Consider the following 17332-nt stretch of genomic DNA (forward strand, 5'->3'; position numbering starts at 1 on the left):
TCACATGTAAACGCAGTTGACTCCATAGTTTATTGATTTGCATGTAAACGCATGAAAACAGTTTTCTATAATAAGCAGATTTTTGATAGTTATCTGCTTATTCTGTGCATTTAAACATACTCATTGATGTGTCAGCTGCCCATTTGCGTCCTGATCTTGTAGTGAGTCTTGGTACATCATCACAACCCAGCACTTTGCCACCTTGAACTCTTCAACCACTGATGATATTCAAATATAAAAAAGTTATTTTAAATTGTTAAAATATTTTAGAGTTGTAATGTTCGTGCTGTATTTTGGATCAAATAAATGAAGGCTTGTTGAACAGAACACAATTCTTTATAAAATGTGTGTGGTGTGTGTGTGTGTGTGTGTGTGTGTGTGTGTGTGTTTGTTTGGCTATCTTTGTGAGGACCAGCGTGAGTTTTTAACCTTTGGAGTGAGGACCTTTTTACAAAGTGAGGACATTTAGGCCGGTCCTCACTATGTTTTCACTGTAATGGCCTCCAATGGCTGTAATATAGGCTTTTCTCTAAGTTTTAAAGAGGTCCTCAGATTGATGGAAAAATGAGAGGGACCGATATTTTTTTTTACCTTGGATACACACACGGTTTGCTCTCTATCGCCCCCTATGAATTTACAACATATTGCGCCTATAAATAGTCCTTGCGATAGCTCTAAAAAGACAGCTTTTAGGGAATTTCTTCAAATTTGTCATAAATGTTTAGGGTGCAAATTATTTGAGGAGCAGAGTTCAAAGGTGAAGGTCACTGTGACTTCACAAATCAAAATGTTGGCCATAATTGAACTTGTGAATTCAATATCTCACGAATGCCTGAATTTCTTTAAGTCTGACACAAATGTTAAAGCTGATTAGATCTCTATATATTGATATCAAAAACAGAGGAAGGGGGTTTCATTACATCTGGATACATGTCTAGTGATATTTTGAAGTTTGTTGAACAATTTTTGGCTATATCTCAGGTCAAAGGTCAACTTCCATGTGACATCTCAATGTCTTACCAAAACCCTACATATTTTATGCATTTTTATAACCCTCTGCAAGAATAACCATATATATTATTTAAATTATATTTTATGAGTGTATTTATTAAAGTCCAGTTACCTGTGTTACTACAGTAATGATTTATTAAAAATGTAAAACCATGGTGAATTTAGGTATTGCACTTTTTTATCAAGGATTGCATGATCAGTATCTGAAATTTAAATGGACCTTAAAATATTACATTTATTACGTTATGTTACTGTATTTACACAATATGTGTAAAAATTGCACAATTCACAAACAGTACAGGTTAAAGACTACTGTACAAGTACTGTAATGACAAACACACAATAGAGAAGCATTTCTGTGAAATTATCTCTTAACAGTTAGTCTTCATGTCGATGTACAGTCAATATTAAAGTACAGACAATATTAAATAAACCGACAGTTTCGAATTCACTATGCAAAAAAGTTAACTAAACTCAGAGCATCTGCCAAAATGGTCTGATGGCATCGACAGTGTAAAATAAGAAGCACTTACATTTGAAGATACAGCGAATCACACGTCAATCATCGACGGATTTTCTTCAGTCTGTGCTGTTACAGTATTTATGGAGTGCGCGCGTTTGTCTGACGACGAACAGGTCGCGCGCTTATACTGCCGGGGCTTTCATCAATAGTACACGTGTGAAGTTTGCTTTTAGTAAATAGATGTAGTAGTAGATTCATATCCATGATATCCAACACTCTTTGTGTTCTCCGTGTTTTTATATGACTGAAAAAAACCGCAACAGACGGTTCAGTTTGCGCAGCGTACTGAACAATTCATTCAAACTGAATCGCGATCCAGTTCAAAACATTGTTCAATACATTCGTGATGAAGAATCGACTCAAATGACTCATTTATTTGCAATACACTAAGGAATCGACTCAAATGAGTAATTAATGAGCAAATGGCCAAGAAACAATAATGAATTAAAATACAGTAACGCAGTAAAAGTACAAATTGTCCATTAAATTTACTCCAGTAAGAGTTAAAGTGAACCCTGAAAAAACGGCTAAAATTAGCATAAGCTGGTGAGCTGGTTTTAGCTCTTTGAGTTGAAACAAAAAACAAAACATGGTTACTGTAGTAAAACCATGGTAACAACAAAATAAGTTTTGACAACCATGGATTTCAAAAACCATAGTTAAACTTACTACACTTTTACCACAATAAATCCATGGTTAATTTACGTAGGCCTAATGGTTAGCTGGTTTTGCTAATGAACCATCTGGTTTACCTGTGTTTTGGTCATTTTTTAAGCTGTTAAGCTGTACAGCTGGTTAAGCTGTACAGCTGGTCAGGTTGGAAGACCCCACCAGCTTGACCAGCTTTGCCAGGCTGGATGGGCCAACTTAAACCAGCTACTGACACCTTAAACCAGCTAAAACCAGCTACCAGCTTATGCTAGTTTTAGCTGTTTTTTAGTAGGGCATTTTAAATGTACTAATAGTAAATATTTTCCGAAATCTCACTCAAATACATGTAACGAAGTTAATGTTCCGTTCCTACTCACCTCTGGTTGCATGTATACTTATTACTTAAACGCAGCTTTATGTATTAAGACATATATAGTACAGTTACAGTGGGTTAATGACTTTATATCCATATTTGTGTTGTTTCTACTACTGTGGCACACGCTGACAGTCGTGTAGTCTCTCTTGACTAAACAATGTTGTATTAGATGACTTCAAACTGAACTGTAGGTTAAATAAATCACAACCTTCATCTAAACATTTGACAGAATGACAGTATAGCCTATTTAATGTCTAAATATAAGGCATCACGTGTGAAGGACATGGGCAATTCAGCAAATTCAGATAGGAAACAAAAAGGATGTGGAAATAAACTTTAAGTCTGCCTGGTTTTTGTTATTGTAATTAAAGTTTATATTAATTATTTCATTGAGTCTCCAGTCTTCTTCCTCCAAGCAATTGTTTCTCAGTTTTATGGTTGATACACTTTAGCTCTGATTTGAGTAATTTTGTGGTTATTTATTTTGCTTGTTATCAGAAATAATCTGTACTTTAGATGGACTTCTGTTCTATGCAGACGTTTACTGGAAGTTAATGCTGCGTTCCAGGCAGGTTTTTAAACCCGTGAGTTACGACTTCAAAACCACGACTCACGACCCTATGCGTTCCAGGCAGACTGTAACTCGTGTTTTTACAACCTTCTACCGGTGAAAGTGCACTGGAACGGCAGTCAAACCCGTGACTTCCCACCCGTGAACTCGTACTAGATCGATGTACTCCCAGTTCAGAGTCGTGAGTCATGGTTTTGAAGTCGTGAGTTACGGGTTACAGGTTGCCTGGAACGCAGCATTAGTTTGGGCCACAAAATCCGTTTGTTTGTGTTATTGCAGCTGAAAGGTCTATAAGCGACGCTTCAGGTGTGCTTACATTGTGCATGTATTGATAAACGTCTGTAAACAGTGTGAGAGGTAAACACGTCCGTATCTGTGTCATGCATGCTCATTACACATAACACTGCACAAGTAAGTTACTGTTATCTTTGTTATAAACCCTGCTTTTTACCATAGGTTAAGAAGCATTTCACACTTGTAATTTAGAAGCGGGGTTTTCCCTAAAATTAACCCAGGGTAAAATGCTCAGGAGCAGGGTTAGAATGTTATGAGCCCAATTAAACACAGCTGAAGCAGCTAATCAAGGTGTTCAGGGTTGCTTGATAATTACATGACCTAGGGTTTAGGAATGCACAGTGTGAAACGTGAAACAGATATGTCAGGATTCAGTTAACCCGGGGTTTAGAATAACCTGAGGTTAACTATTTCCTTTTAATTTGCTGTGTCATTAATATATTGTTCTAGACAGATCTGACCAGCCCCAAACTTCACATGGTGGTTTTGCAACATCCCCTGGTGTCATACAAAGATGTACAAAGTCTCTAAAATAAGGAGTTTTCTAGTTTTTATGCAGGAATACGGCCTTTATATGCATCTGTGTCTAATATAGCCACAGAGATGCTCTTAAATGAACAATGTCAAGTCAAATGAGGGTTAGGCTCGTGGTCTGGTGCTACTATGATACCAAATTTCAACTTTATGTGATCTTTGACCCTTACATGTAGTCACCTTCATAAATATTGGAACAGAAGCACATTTTGTGTTACATAGTTAATAGTGCACTGTCGTGGAATTTTAGCCGCATCAAATAATACTCACTAAGAGTCAAAGTCAAGGATCACACAGACACACTGTCGACAGAATTTTCTTTGTCTGAATTTTATATATTCTGCAGAATAGGCTCTCACCCCCGTGGTGCAAGAAGTTTAAAAACCTAAGAGCCCCGATCACAAGGCTGAACACACATTTATAGTAGATGCTGAAACACGTATAATCATCAGTTACCACGTCATTTAGAGAAACAACCTTCAATTTGTCACTGATTAAGACATAAACAGTTAAACATGAATTTAATGACATCATAAAACATAAGTCTTGTTCTCAGTAAACTTTACCGTTTACTGGGTTTCTAGCTTAATGATTCATTCGTTATCTTATCATATAGGACTGCACCTAATGTTTAAGTCCTTGGACATTTGTACTTGCTGAAAAGACAGAAAGAGCATAATTCTGTACGTAAGCAGAAAAACATGATTCTTATGTAAAGCACATTCAATGAGCTTTGGTAATTAAAAAATGAAAAATAGGATGAAAAATAAAGCATAATAATATAAAAAGAAAACATAATAAAATCCTCCACTACACTCCTCCCTTTTTATGATTTATTCATAACTCCAGTTACTGTCTTCATTACGTAGCTCTGGTTTTTACCTTTTCCCTACGTAAGTCATTTTTCATGGAATTACTCATAAATTGCCGGTTCGTCATCATCATCATCTTCCTCATCATCACTCAATCTGTTGTTTAAAGCCACTATTTCTATAAGCGCGGTGTCAATCCTTGCCAGTGTGTGAGAAAAATCTCCTACTGACCTAACGGTGTTATTTACGGTTCCCCCTACACACTTAATCAGACATGGGACCAACATTAAGATTAGAAGTATTCCTACACCAACAGGCAATACAGTAGAAACTAGCCATTGCCACATGTCGTTTAATCCCGAATACCATTCTGTAAAGGGGTCACTCATGTATCCAGGTGTCTTTACTGCGCTCTTCATGTGTTCAATGATGTTAGATATGTTCTGGCTCACATCTGGCAAGCTAAAACAACAAGAAGTTTTCAATAATTTGCAGACACCTCCTTTCTCCGCAGTTAACATATCCAAAGCCAATCTATTCTGTAACACCATCTCTCTAATTGCCTTTAATTCTTTATTCACCAATGCCAATGCATCCTGAGTTTCATTTGCTAAACGTAGCACTTCCCAAGCCAGACCATTAATTTTCATAAGTGCAGCACCCGTTCCTCCACTTGGAAACAGTGCCCACCCAAACGTTGCAGGCTTGGAAGTCCATGGACTCCATAATTTTGCTCCCTGGTATGTATAAGGCATCCCTTCACCAAGCTCTCGTTTCTGTCTGCGGTGTTCCATCGGACTTGTCTCATCCTCGACATAAATCGTTGTTCCTACATCAAGAATGGCTGGATAACAACAACCTCTCCAATCTGCGGGCAAAACATGATACGCTACTGATCCACACACCCATACTGTGGCAGCTGTTGTCGTGTGTAGTGTGGTTACGTCAACAGGGCATGCTATCTCCCTGTCACCCTGCCAACACACGCTTTCTGTGTCATCAAACTCGACCTCGGTATTACAATGGGAATGACCCACATTTACGGTGCTATCGTTCTGCTCAAGTCTACACACACATACCTCCCCCCTCCGGGGCTTTACTAACCACCCCTTGGTGCTTCCTTCTGCTCTGTATTGTGTAGGATGTATGCACGTAGCGTTGGAACCTGTAACTTCCTCACTTACTTGGATATTTATAAGGTCTGTCATATCGCATGGAATTTCACCTTCCAGGGCCTTTGTAAGCTGTTTTGTCAAGGGGGTTACTTGCCATACTCTGCTCATTTGTAGACACCACCAACATTGCTTGGTCACATTCAGCGTCTGTCGTTGCAACAATGCTAACATGCATGCTTTGTTCCCTTCGCAAGCCACCTCTGCTTTATGAATATCTTCAGGCTTCCTTCCTGCTCTTACTCGGTCAGAGAACCACTTTCTCTCTTCCTCCTGCTCATTGTCCTCTATAACTGAAGTTAAAAGATTAGGCAATGGTTCTATAATTTGGATCTCAAAAGGTTCAGTAAAAATGTCTTTCCCAGTTATTTCCCAAGCACAATAAAATGTCCCTTTCCAATCTATAGCTGCATTCCAGTATTTGTTCCACCCCCCTTTAATAGTCAACTTCAGTTTTGTTCTTCCCTCTTCAACTATGTCATAAGCATTAACAAATGGACCAAACATTTTATGTGGATATAACGGTTCCCTGCCATCCCAGCTTTTTACATGTTCGTATTCACTACCTTCCTGGTAGTCTTCGTTACCCGTGATGACATGTGTATAGTCTCTACATGGTGCTATGCAAAAATACATTCGTTTTCCCCACTTAGGGATACCTTCAGGATTGTATTCTGGCCCCGCAGCTGATATTGGGTCGCATACGACGTCTATGAAAGAATTATTACCCTTAAGCATTGTGTATACAGGATGTTGTGCAGTTGCGAAAGCAAAAATGCACATGCATAACATTAAAATGAACCTCATTGTCGGAAAAGGAAAACAGTTCATATCTTTGAAGAGAATTTGAGCACAGTTAGTGTTGGGGTCGTGAGCCCTTGATGACTTTCGATTGAGCACAGTTAGAGTTGGGGTCGTGAGCCCTGAGCACAGTTAGAGTTGGGGTCGTGAGCCCTGAGCACAGTTAGAGTTGGGGTCGTGAGCCCTTGTTGATCAATTTGCTGTGTAGGTTCGGGTTTGGTATGACCACACGGTGCAATCGTTCCAAGCTATCCTGCTTTCTTGTTCGAATGAAATTAGCTTAGTGTCTAAGTTGATTTTTGGTCTCAGAGCCGGTGTTGTTATTACATGTATCAAACTGCATACGTCGTGCACCTCCAAGAAATTAAAGATGTCGTGTGTGTCGGTGAATACCAAACCCAGAATACTCGGGTCGTCCTCCAATACTTTGTGAGCTGTCGCAGTTTTCTCGTGACGTTCTCCGTACAGCCCTGCAGGTCGTAGGGCTCTGGTGTTCCCTCTAATACGAAAACGCGGTCCGTAGCAGTCGACTAGTCGTCCTCCCTTTGGTTCGCACTTGAGAATCCAAGACCAACCCTCCGGCAATGGGCAACGTGCACCCAGGTGGCACGCTCCGCGACCTTCACGGCAGTGTGAGTTGTCAGCAAGACCTGATACGGACCTTCCCACCGTCTGGCCTTCCAGGATTTCCTCCTCAGGTTTTTCACCAACACGAAATCGCCTGGTTTGATGTTATGCAACGGTCCCTCAGCGGGCCGTGGTAGGGCTGCTTTGACCTGTTTTGAGATATTTTGAAAAATGGAAGACATAGAAATACAATATTCCAACATAACATTTTCATTTTGAAGGGTATCACCTGTCGCCCTGTGTGGCTCCCACCCCATGTGTGGTGGTCTTCCAAAAAGTATTTCAAATGGGGACAATTTTGTTCGGTCTCTAACTCTCATTCTCATGTACATCAGTACTAGTGGTAAGCACTGAACCCAATTTAGTTTCGTCTCTTCACACATTTTGCTCAATTTTGCCTTGATCGTGCCATTTTCTTTTTCCACTGCACCTCCACTTTGAGGGTGGTAGGCACAGTGATTGGTCAAATTGATTTGCAAGAATTTCCCCACATCTTTCACTACCTGAGCAGTGAAGTGTGCTCCATTGTCACTGGAAATTTTGTTTGGGATTCCCCATCTGGGAATAATGTCTTTCAACAGCATTTTTGTCCTTCTGCTGGGGTCAATTCAATGTAATCCATCATTACATGAGTGAATGGCCCCTCAGGAATGGGATGCCCCACAGGTGCAGTTTTTACCCCTCTTGCAACATTATTACCCAAACATATATGACAATTTTCACAATGTCTCTGTGCTACAGGGGAAAAACCCTTTGTGAACCAATTTTGTGCCATGGCTGTCAGCATTCCTCCTTTGGACACGTGGTCTAAGCCATGTGTTAACCTAGCAAAATGGGAATAAAAGTGTTTAGGTAAACAAGGTTTTTGATTTGGACCCATCCAAATCCCTTCAGGAGTTTTAGTAGCTCCACACGATTTCCATAGAGCTATTTCTGTTGGGAGAGAAAATGTTTGCATGCTTATTAGAGACTCCTGTGGTGTTTCAGCTTCCTGTTGCTGGGAAATCTGTGTAAGAGAAAAGTCTATGTTAGTAGAAATGAGTGAGGCTTCTTTTGCAGCCGCGTCTGCGCGTGCATTGCCTCTGGATACCACGTCCTGTTCCTTGGTGTGTGCCTTGCATTTGCACACAGCGATCTGAGAAGGGAGTAAAATTGCTTCTAAAAGAGCGGCAACCTCATCCCCATTGCGGATAAGCTTGCCATCCGCCCTTAAAAAGTTCCTGTGTTTCCACAGTGCCCCAAAATCTTGGCAGACCCCAAAAGCGTAGGCAGAGTCTGTGTAGATTGTCACAGACTGGTTAGTAGCTAAAATACAAGCTTGTGTTAGTGCATGCAATTCAGCCACCTGCGCAGATTTATGAGGAGGCAAGCTTCCGGATTTCACTACTTCAAAGTCAGACACAACTGCCCACCCCATCCTATTTATGCCTCTGTCATCTCTGGAAGAGGAACCATCCACATTATATGTGAGGGTGCATTTAGGTATGGGTGTGTCAGCAAGGTCAGGCCTTGGTGTACATACTTCCCGTAGGGCAGACAAACAACAATGTGGTGTACCTTCACCAGGTGTAGGTAACAATGTCGCCGGGTTTAGCACTGTACATCTTTCAACTGTGACATTAGACATCTGTAACAATGCACAGGAATAACGCAGCCATCTTGCTGCAGACAAGTGAGATGTGCGCTGTCCAAACAGTATATGAGACACAGAGTGAGGAAACCAACAGACGCAGCTGTGCGTATCCCACAAACTCACTGCTGGCTTGTACAGCTTTTTCCGCAGCTGCCACTGCCCTGAGACATCCTGGTAGGCCCCTGGCCACCGCATCAAGGCGTCCTGAAAAATATGCAACTGGTCTCAACTTGTCACCATGTTCTTGTAACAAAACAGAGGTCATACAGCCATTCCTTTCATCCACTGTTTGAATAAAAGGCTTTTTTTTTTTTTTTTGATCTGGCAACCCCAAAGTGGGTGCCTGCTGTAATGTCTGTTTTAGTTCCACAAATGCCCTTTCAGCCTTCTCTGTCCATTCTACCTTCTCTGATGGTGCCAAAGGTTTCTCATAAATCATATCATGCAATGGTTGTTGCATCTCAGAATAGTTAGCAATAAAAGTCCTGCAATAAGATGTCATACCCAAAAATGACATCACCTGTTTCTTTGTAATGGGTTTTGGTATATTAGCTATTGCCTCTATTCTCTTTGGAGAGAGAGACTTACCCATTGGTGTAATTTCGTGTCCTAAAAAGGTTACTTTCTGGACAGAGCACTGTACTTTTTTGGGGTTGACCTTGTGGCCCTCCTCAGCTAGATGAGTGAGCAGCCGTATGGTGTTGTCTGTGCACGACTGTCGGGTCGGTGCTGCCACCAAGAGGTCATCCACGTACTGCAATAAAGCAACATCATCATCCAACACAAGTGTCTGTAATGAACAATGCAATGCCGAGTTATAAATTGTGGGGCTCTCGGCGTACCCCTGACACAATCTTGTAAAAGTATAATTCTTTCCTTCAAATGTAAAGGCAAACCAAAACTGGCTATCAGGATGGACAGGAACACTGAAAAATGCATTTGAAATGTCTACTACAGAAAACCACTGGCTGTCAGCTGGTATCTGTGAGAGAATTGTGTAAGGGTTGGGCACGTTAGGTGCCCTTACCTGTACCGCGGCATTTACTGCTTGGAGATCTTGAACAAACCTCCACTCTGTGGGCTGACCTGCATCTCTGACCTTTTGCACAGGAAATATGGGTGTTCTCACAGGTGAGTTTGGGCAGGGAACAATTATCCCTTTCTCCAACAAGGCCTCAAATACTGGCCTTATCCCCTCAAGCGCCTCCCTTTTCAGAGGGTATTGAGGTTTACATGGTCTGTAATCACTTTTTGGGGTGATAATTACTGGTTCACACCCTTTAATCAAACCCACATCGTACTTATCTTTTGCCCACAGGTGGTCAGGTACATTGTCAAAAACCTCTTGTGGTAAATCAATGCTAGCACACGTCATGCGCGCTGGCAAACTGTTTTGTGGATTTGAGTCTACAGAGACAGCTTCCTGAATTACAACTCTCTCTCTCTCAGCAATGAAAAAAGAAACACAACTTCTCCTGTGTGCCCTTATCTGCTCTGAGAACTGCACGTTATCTGACAACATTTCCCAATCAACAGCCTCGCTGCAGGCTTTTGCAAATTCACCTGCTTTTTCCCATGGCTGACTGGTATTCTTTGCAATAGAAACATGGGGTACCGAATTTTCAACATCAAAAATTTGTCCTTGCTTTTCTGTCAATTTTACGAGTGCCACACACCATGAGTCATTCCAGCATATGTGGGTTATTGTCAAGCCCTCGGTTTTTATAGAGAACCATTTTTCTTCCCACTCTCGCTCTGTTGTCTCAACAACATGAGCTGTACAATGCATGTTATCAGCTGGAATGACCTCGCTGGTCTGTGGCAGTCTTATCTTTCCTTCAGCAAACAATTCTTCACTTCGAAAGGCCCATTCATACACATGTAACAGAGACAAACATATAGACAACATTCTGGGATCCCAACAAGAAATACTCAGGCCTTGGTTGTTACATAAGATGCTAGCATTCATTTTACACATCAAATCCCTCCCCATGAGGTTTACCGGACACGCGTCAGATAATAGGAACATATGCATGAACTCATTACCGTCATGCATACAACAGAGTGGAGCAGTAAATTCTTCCCTCACTATATGCCCCGAAGCACTCATAGATGAGTTAAACTGCCCACTCAAGGTGACAAATGGGAATTCATCTTTGCGTATGACAGAGTTAGTCGCACCAGAGTCCACCATAAACAACATAGCCTGTCCCTCAACCAGTATTTCTTCGAGAGGCAGTTTAGTGTATGCCTCTCGTTCAACATTAAGCAAAGCAAGTTCTTCATTGCATAGAGCGTTTCTTTCCCTTTCACACACATCAGAAAAAACAGAATTAGCAAGCAGATAATATGGCATTTGAACCGCAGAAAAAACAAGATTGGACTTACCCGCCTCCGTACGATGCTCCCCTTCCCCCTCCTGGCTTCAGTCCCCCTTTTCCTTACACGCCGGCAAGTTGCCCGCGCCCGCTTGGGATTCCTCTGTCCCTTGAGTTTTCAAGAAATGGTAACATTGGGGTTTTAAATGTCCTTTCTTCCCGCAATACCAGCAAACTTTTTCTTTTAGGTCTTCTGGCCACTGTTTCCCTTTTTTCTTCTCCCGTTCTCTCTGCTGCCCGTTGTCTCGAAAACGCTGTCCTTGTGAAAAGAAATTGCGCTGGTTGTGTTGTGGCTGTGCCCATTCTCCTATCTTGGCAAAAGCTGAAGATAACTGTTGGTCCGCCTTCCTCTGCTTTTTTCGTTTGTCTTCATCTAGTAAGCGTTCGGCGTGCAGAGAATGTGTGACAACCTCGCCCAGTTTTCCCGACTCCCACCCGATACAGGTTTGTTTTACCTTTGCTGAAATGTCTGGTTGAAGTCCTCCAAGGAACATCTGTTTGAGATAGGATTCCCATGATGTTACCTCTCCCGAGTTGATGTTTACTCCCTCTGGTTTCAACATTCCTGAGCATTGTTCAAACACGGTGGTTAAACGATTTAGATATTCTTCAACTGGTTCATCGGGTTTTTGTTTCGTTTGAGTCAGTCTCTGAGTGTTCACTGTTACCGGGTAGATGTCCTTGAGGGCCTTTGCAATTTGTTCCACAGCATTTCGATAAGGCAGGTTGTTTCCGTGATCCCAGTCAGGATGTGTGGGTGCGCTGTCTTCGGGCCATTTTCCCGTCATTTTCGTTCCCAGCCGGAAACCGTGTCTCTTTTCCAGGATTTTTCTCACTTCCTGGATTCTGGGTGAATAAGTTCGACAAAACTGAGTTAATTCTTCGGCCATTACTGTTCCTCCTACCTCAACAGGGGAAAAGTGTCCTCCCATCTCCTGTATTTCCTGCCATCCATAGGGCCTGTAGACCAGCATCGGTTGCCCTTCCGGCCCTGCGACTTGAACCATGGGTAATTGAAGGTCGTTTTTATCTTTGCTTCTGAGACTTCTTCCCGGTTCGTTTTTCATCTTAGGCTTGGCCCCTTTTTCTATCTTTATCGTAGGTCCCCCTTCATCCTCTTCTACCGTGGTGTCGAGGTCGATGATCTCTGATTCTGCTCCATGTGGCTGTTCTTGCATCGGCGGTGGCGGGGGTGCAGAAGGTGGTGCTTGTCGTGCTGGCTGTTGTATCTGTGCGGCTTGTTGAGCTGGTTGTTGTATCTGTGCGATTTGTTGAGCAGGTGGTGGTGGAGGGCGACGTTGTGGAGGGGGTTGGAGGTCATCGTCCAGAAGCGGTACCCTTGTGAATTGGAAATGTACCCCAGGTGCATAGGGAGGAGGGGAAAAAAAGAAAGTTAGGTTCATCATGTAATGAATCTGATGTAGGAAAAACATTTGCTTAATGTTTAGCTCTGACTTAGTCTGAGTCAGTTCGTCCTTGGTTCTTATCTTACTCTGTGCTCTCATTTCTCTGCCATCCGCAATGATCTTTTCCCTTAATAAAGTGAGTGCTTTTACACTCAGTGTTCCTTTAGGAGGAAAATCATACCTTTTCTCCCAGATTTTACGCTTTCCAACGCCCCCGTGCCCTTTGATTTGATCACTCGAGCATACACGCCATTTTCCAGATCCATTGACTTTGTACTCCCTTTCGAATTACCCTGACCCATGGTCACGAACGAAATAACGCTTACCGTATTATCTATTCAGATGCCACCACAACGGTTCTTTTCCAGATTCCGTCAGCTTTGACTTCAGAAATGGTTGAGACTCTCCCTTCCCTTAGGCCTGGGGTACGGAGCCCGAGACCTCTTGTCTCAGGGGTGATCAGTCAGTCTCTCCCAAACCTGGAGTCTACAGCTGTGGAATCCGCATCCTCGTCGCCATTATTGTCGTGGAATTTTAGCCGCATCAAATAATACTCACTAAGAGTCAAAGTCAAGGATCACACAGACACACTGTCGACAGAATTTTCTTTGTCTGAATTTTATATATTCTGCAGAATAGGCTCTCACCCCCGTGGTGCAAGAAGTTTAAAAACCTAAGAGCCCCGATCACAAGGCTGAACACACATTTATAGTAGATGCTGAAACACGTATAATCATCAGTTACCACGTCATTTAGAGAAACAACCTTCAATTTGTCACTGATTAAGACATAAACAGTTAAACATGAATTTAATGACATCATAAAACATAAGTCTTGTTCTCAGTAAACTTTACCGTTTACTGGGTTTCTAGCTTAATGATTCATTCGTTATCTTATCATATAGGACTGCACCTAATGTTTAAGTCCTTGGACATTTGTACTTGCTGAAAAGACAGAAAGAGCATAATTCTGTACGTAAGCAGAAAAACATGATTCTTATGTAAAGCACATTCAATGAGCTTTGGTAATTAAAAAATGAAAAATAGGATGAAAAATAAAGCATAATAATATAAAAAGAAAACATAATAAAATCCTCCACTACAGCACACTCTCAGCTTTACTCAGAGGGCATCTGATTGTCTGATCCAGATTGTCTAAATAGTTTAGGACCCTGCTAAAAAAAACAGCATACCAGCAAGACCAGCATATGTTGTGTTTTGGTGTTTATTTGCTAGTGCAGTGGTTCTTAACGTTATTCCTGGAGGCCCACTGCCCTGCACATTTTATGTCTCCCTTATTTAACACACCTGATTCAAATCATCAGCTCATTAGAAGAGATCTCCATGAACTGAACTGAGTCTGTCAGACAAAAGAGACATACAAAATGTGCAGGGCAGTGAGTGGGCCTCCAGGAATAACATTAAGAACCACTGTGCTAGTGAACACCAGCTAAACCAGCAAAGACCCGCATAATTCCCATGCTGGTCCATGCTGGTTTGATGCTTTTTTTCAGCAGGGGAATAACAGCCATTTAATGTAACTGCCCCTTTTAGATATATATCAAAACACAACAAATCCATCAGAGAGATGGCAGGAACCTTAAGAGTGAACAGATCAACATTCTAACTAAAAAACACAATGATGAGCTTAGCAACATAAAAATCCTGTACACCTATATAGGATAACAGTGGTGGATGATCTTATTTTACTCTCACATTTTAAACTGCCTAAACCATTCATCCAAACTGGATGTGTGCACTTTAAGCCTATATTTACTATATGACTTTAACTGGAATAAATTTTGGTAAACAGCTTAAATAACACAAAACCTGCTTCTGTTTCAATAGTTATGGAGGGGACTGTACATTTTCCATGTATACTTTATTATTTTTCATATAATTTATTCTATTGTCATCACTAGTGTTATGCTGTCTATTTTGGAGGTTGATGGAGTTTTACTGAAGTCAGATGTTGTATAACCTGGCCACACAGACTTGGTCACTTGGAGGGAGACAGCTATTTGGTTAAAGGCAGGGTATCTGATTTGATCCAGAAACACTTTTGGTTATGCTGATTAAAAGTTTCCTCACATCCTGATAGCAATCAATATGTTAAGTTGTTTGAATGTATCTGTTGAAATTTATGTCATCTGTGAAAGGCGTAGGACCAAAAATTTTTAAACCAATCATAGATCTCGGTTTGAACGGACGTTGCCTTTTTTTGTCCCTCATCCGTAAGCATAATTTGAATGTCACGACGCAGCTTGTTCACGCAGACACCATACATCATCGGTGCGTTCACGTGCGCTCATCTCCTGTCTGTAAACAGAGGGATAATGATAAACTTTTCTGCTGAATTGACAACCTGCACAGGAGCCACAAAACGAAAGACATCTTTTATAACAACAACAGCAAAAACCGCCTGGATCAGCAAAGAGCAAAAACACAAATGAACATCGGCAACTTTACTGCTTTACCACGAGATGCAAACAGCTGCAGGAGGCAAAGGGTCTAAAAGTTTATTTTGCTAAGGTAGGTACGCGATATGTTTGTATTGAGATGGATTCAGATATTCTACTTTGATGAAACATTGTGTTGCTTATGAAATTTGTGTTCGTTTACGGATTAGCATAACGATATAGTTATGTTACTACGTCTACACAGCCGAAAGTGTGCTTTAACTAATTCTGATGTAAAACAGTTGTTTATGTTGGTTATTTTGGTAATGTTATTCACTTTGTACTGCAAAGTTTTCTCACTGGTGAACGAGACATGAGATGTGACCGTCTGATCTGTGCATGTTCATGTGTTTTGAAAGAGGTGTGACTTTGAATGGCGATTTGAATGGAGAGTGGCATCGTGATTTCATTGCTATTCGGCTACCGTTAGCATTTTTTTTTAATTAGATACCCTATCTTATAGTGCTGATAGCACAATGCTATCTTCCAGTCACTCACACAGTATGTCCTGTGGTCGACTGCACAAACTGTTTAGACTAGTCATACAAGTTAGTAATCTATTTTCTTCAAAACTGTTTATAACTGTTTTAAAGCAACATTATGTAGTTTCCATGTAAAAATGACTTACAGCTCCCCCATGTGGTTGAAAAGCACAACAGTGCCTGGTATCAGACACTCTTCTGCAGGCAGGGGGAGGGGCGGGGCTGTGTTTCCTACCCTCCACCGCCACTTTCAGAGTGTGCTTGTAGCAGCTAGGAGGCTGCTCAGGTTGCAGCAACAGTACAATTTGTCCAGTTAAAAGTTGTTTTATCACTGAAATAATTTTAGAGACATTATTTAAAGGTAAAAAAACTACATAGTGTTGCTTTAAGTCAGTTACGTTTGAATACGTACATACAAAATGTACTGATTAGCCCTAGTTGATCAGACTAGTTCTTAAGACACAGTACATAGTGGCAAAACTAAGGTTGAATGCCCTGTGTTATAAACAGTGACATGTTTGATTAGTCTTGCATATTTGGTTAACTCCAAAATGGAATCAGTATTGTCGCTTAACTACAGCTGCTTGACTTCTCAGCGTAAGGATCATTATGAAATTAATATTATTCATTAATATTTGGAATTTAAAAGTGGGTTTACCCCATGCCATCTAATAAAGTGGGTATATTCTGTATACCTTGCACTACACAACTGTTTGTAGCCACACATTAAAGTAAATGTACATCCATATAACTTCAGCTCACAAACTAATAACTCTGTACCTCTGTGAGCCAGTTAATTACATTACATACAGTGTAGACATACTAATTTAATAGAAGTTTAGTTTAGTCTTAATTTTCTCATATAATTCCAATTTAAAGAATTGTTTAATCAATGCATCATTTACATACTGGATTATAATCACTAAATTTTTGCATATAATGCTTAATGGTACTGCTTTTGTAAATTTACTTTAATAAAAGTTTTAATGCAGGCCTTTAACAAAATGAATACAGTGTTAAAATATCATATATTCTTATTAATGCTGAAAAAGTCAAGATTCTTCCATGTGAAACGAGAGTTACGTATGTAACTACGGTTCTATGAATCCCGGATGACCGCCAGAGGCGGTGCTTAAGCACTGAATGATCCATCTCGCGCATGCGCAGGTCGAGTGTTTATACCAACAAAGTCACCCGTGACCCCTGATGCCTACGGAGAGTCTATAACTTCCGGTGACATCAGAGGATCTGTTCCTACAGAATCTTCTCGCGAGTACACAGTGATTCTGAGTGACAGAACGCTCTGGCGGTCATCCGGGATTCATAGAACCGTAGTTACATACGTAACTCTCGTTCTATTTCATCCCTACTGACCGCCAGAGGCGGTGCTTAAGCACTGGATGACATATACCAAAAAAGTCACGAGGAATTTAGCACATACCTTATTGAGAGGAGAGCACAGAGTCCGGCAACAGGACCACCTCCAGTGGATGGGGGGTGGCGACATTCACCCGGTAGAACCTGGAGAAGGTACTTGGGGATGCCCATGATGCCGCCTCACAGATGCGCTCCAGGGGCACGCCGCGCAGGGCCGCCCATGAAG

At 41.2% G+C, this 17332-nt stretch overlaps 3 protein-coding genes across 3 annotated transcripts; all 3 read right to left on the reverse strand.

Moving 5' to 3' along the window:
• Positions 1–369: 369 nt before the first annotated feature.
• On the reverse strand, positions 370–11531 carry LOC135783558 (uncharacterized). Its single transcript, XM_065294316.2, has 2 exons — positions 11394–11531; positions 370–7521 (listed from the first exon to the last, which is right to left on the reverse strand). The coding sequence occupies exon 2, from the start codon at positions 6773–6775 to the stop codon at positions 4874–4876; it is 1902 nt and encodes a 633-aa protein (XP_065150388.2). The 5' UTR covers positions 6776–7521; positions 11394–11531; the 3' UTR covers positions 370–4873.
• Positions 7516–11387, reverse strand: LOC135783556 (uncharacterized). The gene has a single exon (XM_065294315.2). It carries the CDS (start codon positions 11359–11361, stop codon positions 8992–8994), a length of 2370 nt encoding a protein of 789 aa, XP_065150387.1. The 5' UTR covers positions 11362–11387; the 3' UTR covers positions 7516–8991.
• Positions 11532–11813: 282 nt separating the features above from the next.
• Positions 11814–12888, reverse strand: LOC141279831 (uncharacterized). The gene is made up of 2 exons (XM_073811894.1): positions 12052–12888; positions 11814–11948 (listed from the first exon to the last, which is right to left on the reverse strand). The coding sequence occupies exons 1-2, from the start codon at positions 12886–12888 to the stop codon at positions 11940–11942; spliced, it is 846 nt and encodes a 281-aa protein (XP_073667995.1). The 3' UTR covers positions 11814–11939.
• Positions 12889–17332: the final 4444 nt, after the last annotated feature.

The sequence above is a fragment of the Paramisgurnus dabryanus genome, chromosome 2, assembly GCF_030506205.2.
Source record: "Paramisgurnus dabryanus chromosome 2, PD_genome_1.1, whole genome shotgun sequence".
NCBI lineage: Eukaryota > Metazoa > Chordata > Actinopteri > Cypriniformes > Cobitidae > Paramisgurnus > Paramisgurnus dabryanus.

Excerpts from the sequence above, each read along its gene's own strand:
- LOC141279831 (XM_073811894.1), bottom strand. The coding sequence starts at position 12,888 with ATGAGAGCACAGAGTAAGATAAGAACCAAGGACGAACTGACTCAGACT.
- LOC135783558 (XM_065294316.2), bottom strand. The coding sequence starts at position 6,775 with ATGAACTGTTTTCCTTTTCCGACAATGAGGTTCATTTTAATGTTATGC.
- LOC135783556 (XM_065294315.2), bottom strand. The coding sequence starts at position 11,361 with ATGCCATATTATCTGCTTGCTAATTCTGTTTTTTCTGATGTGTGTGAA.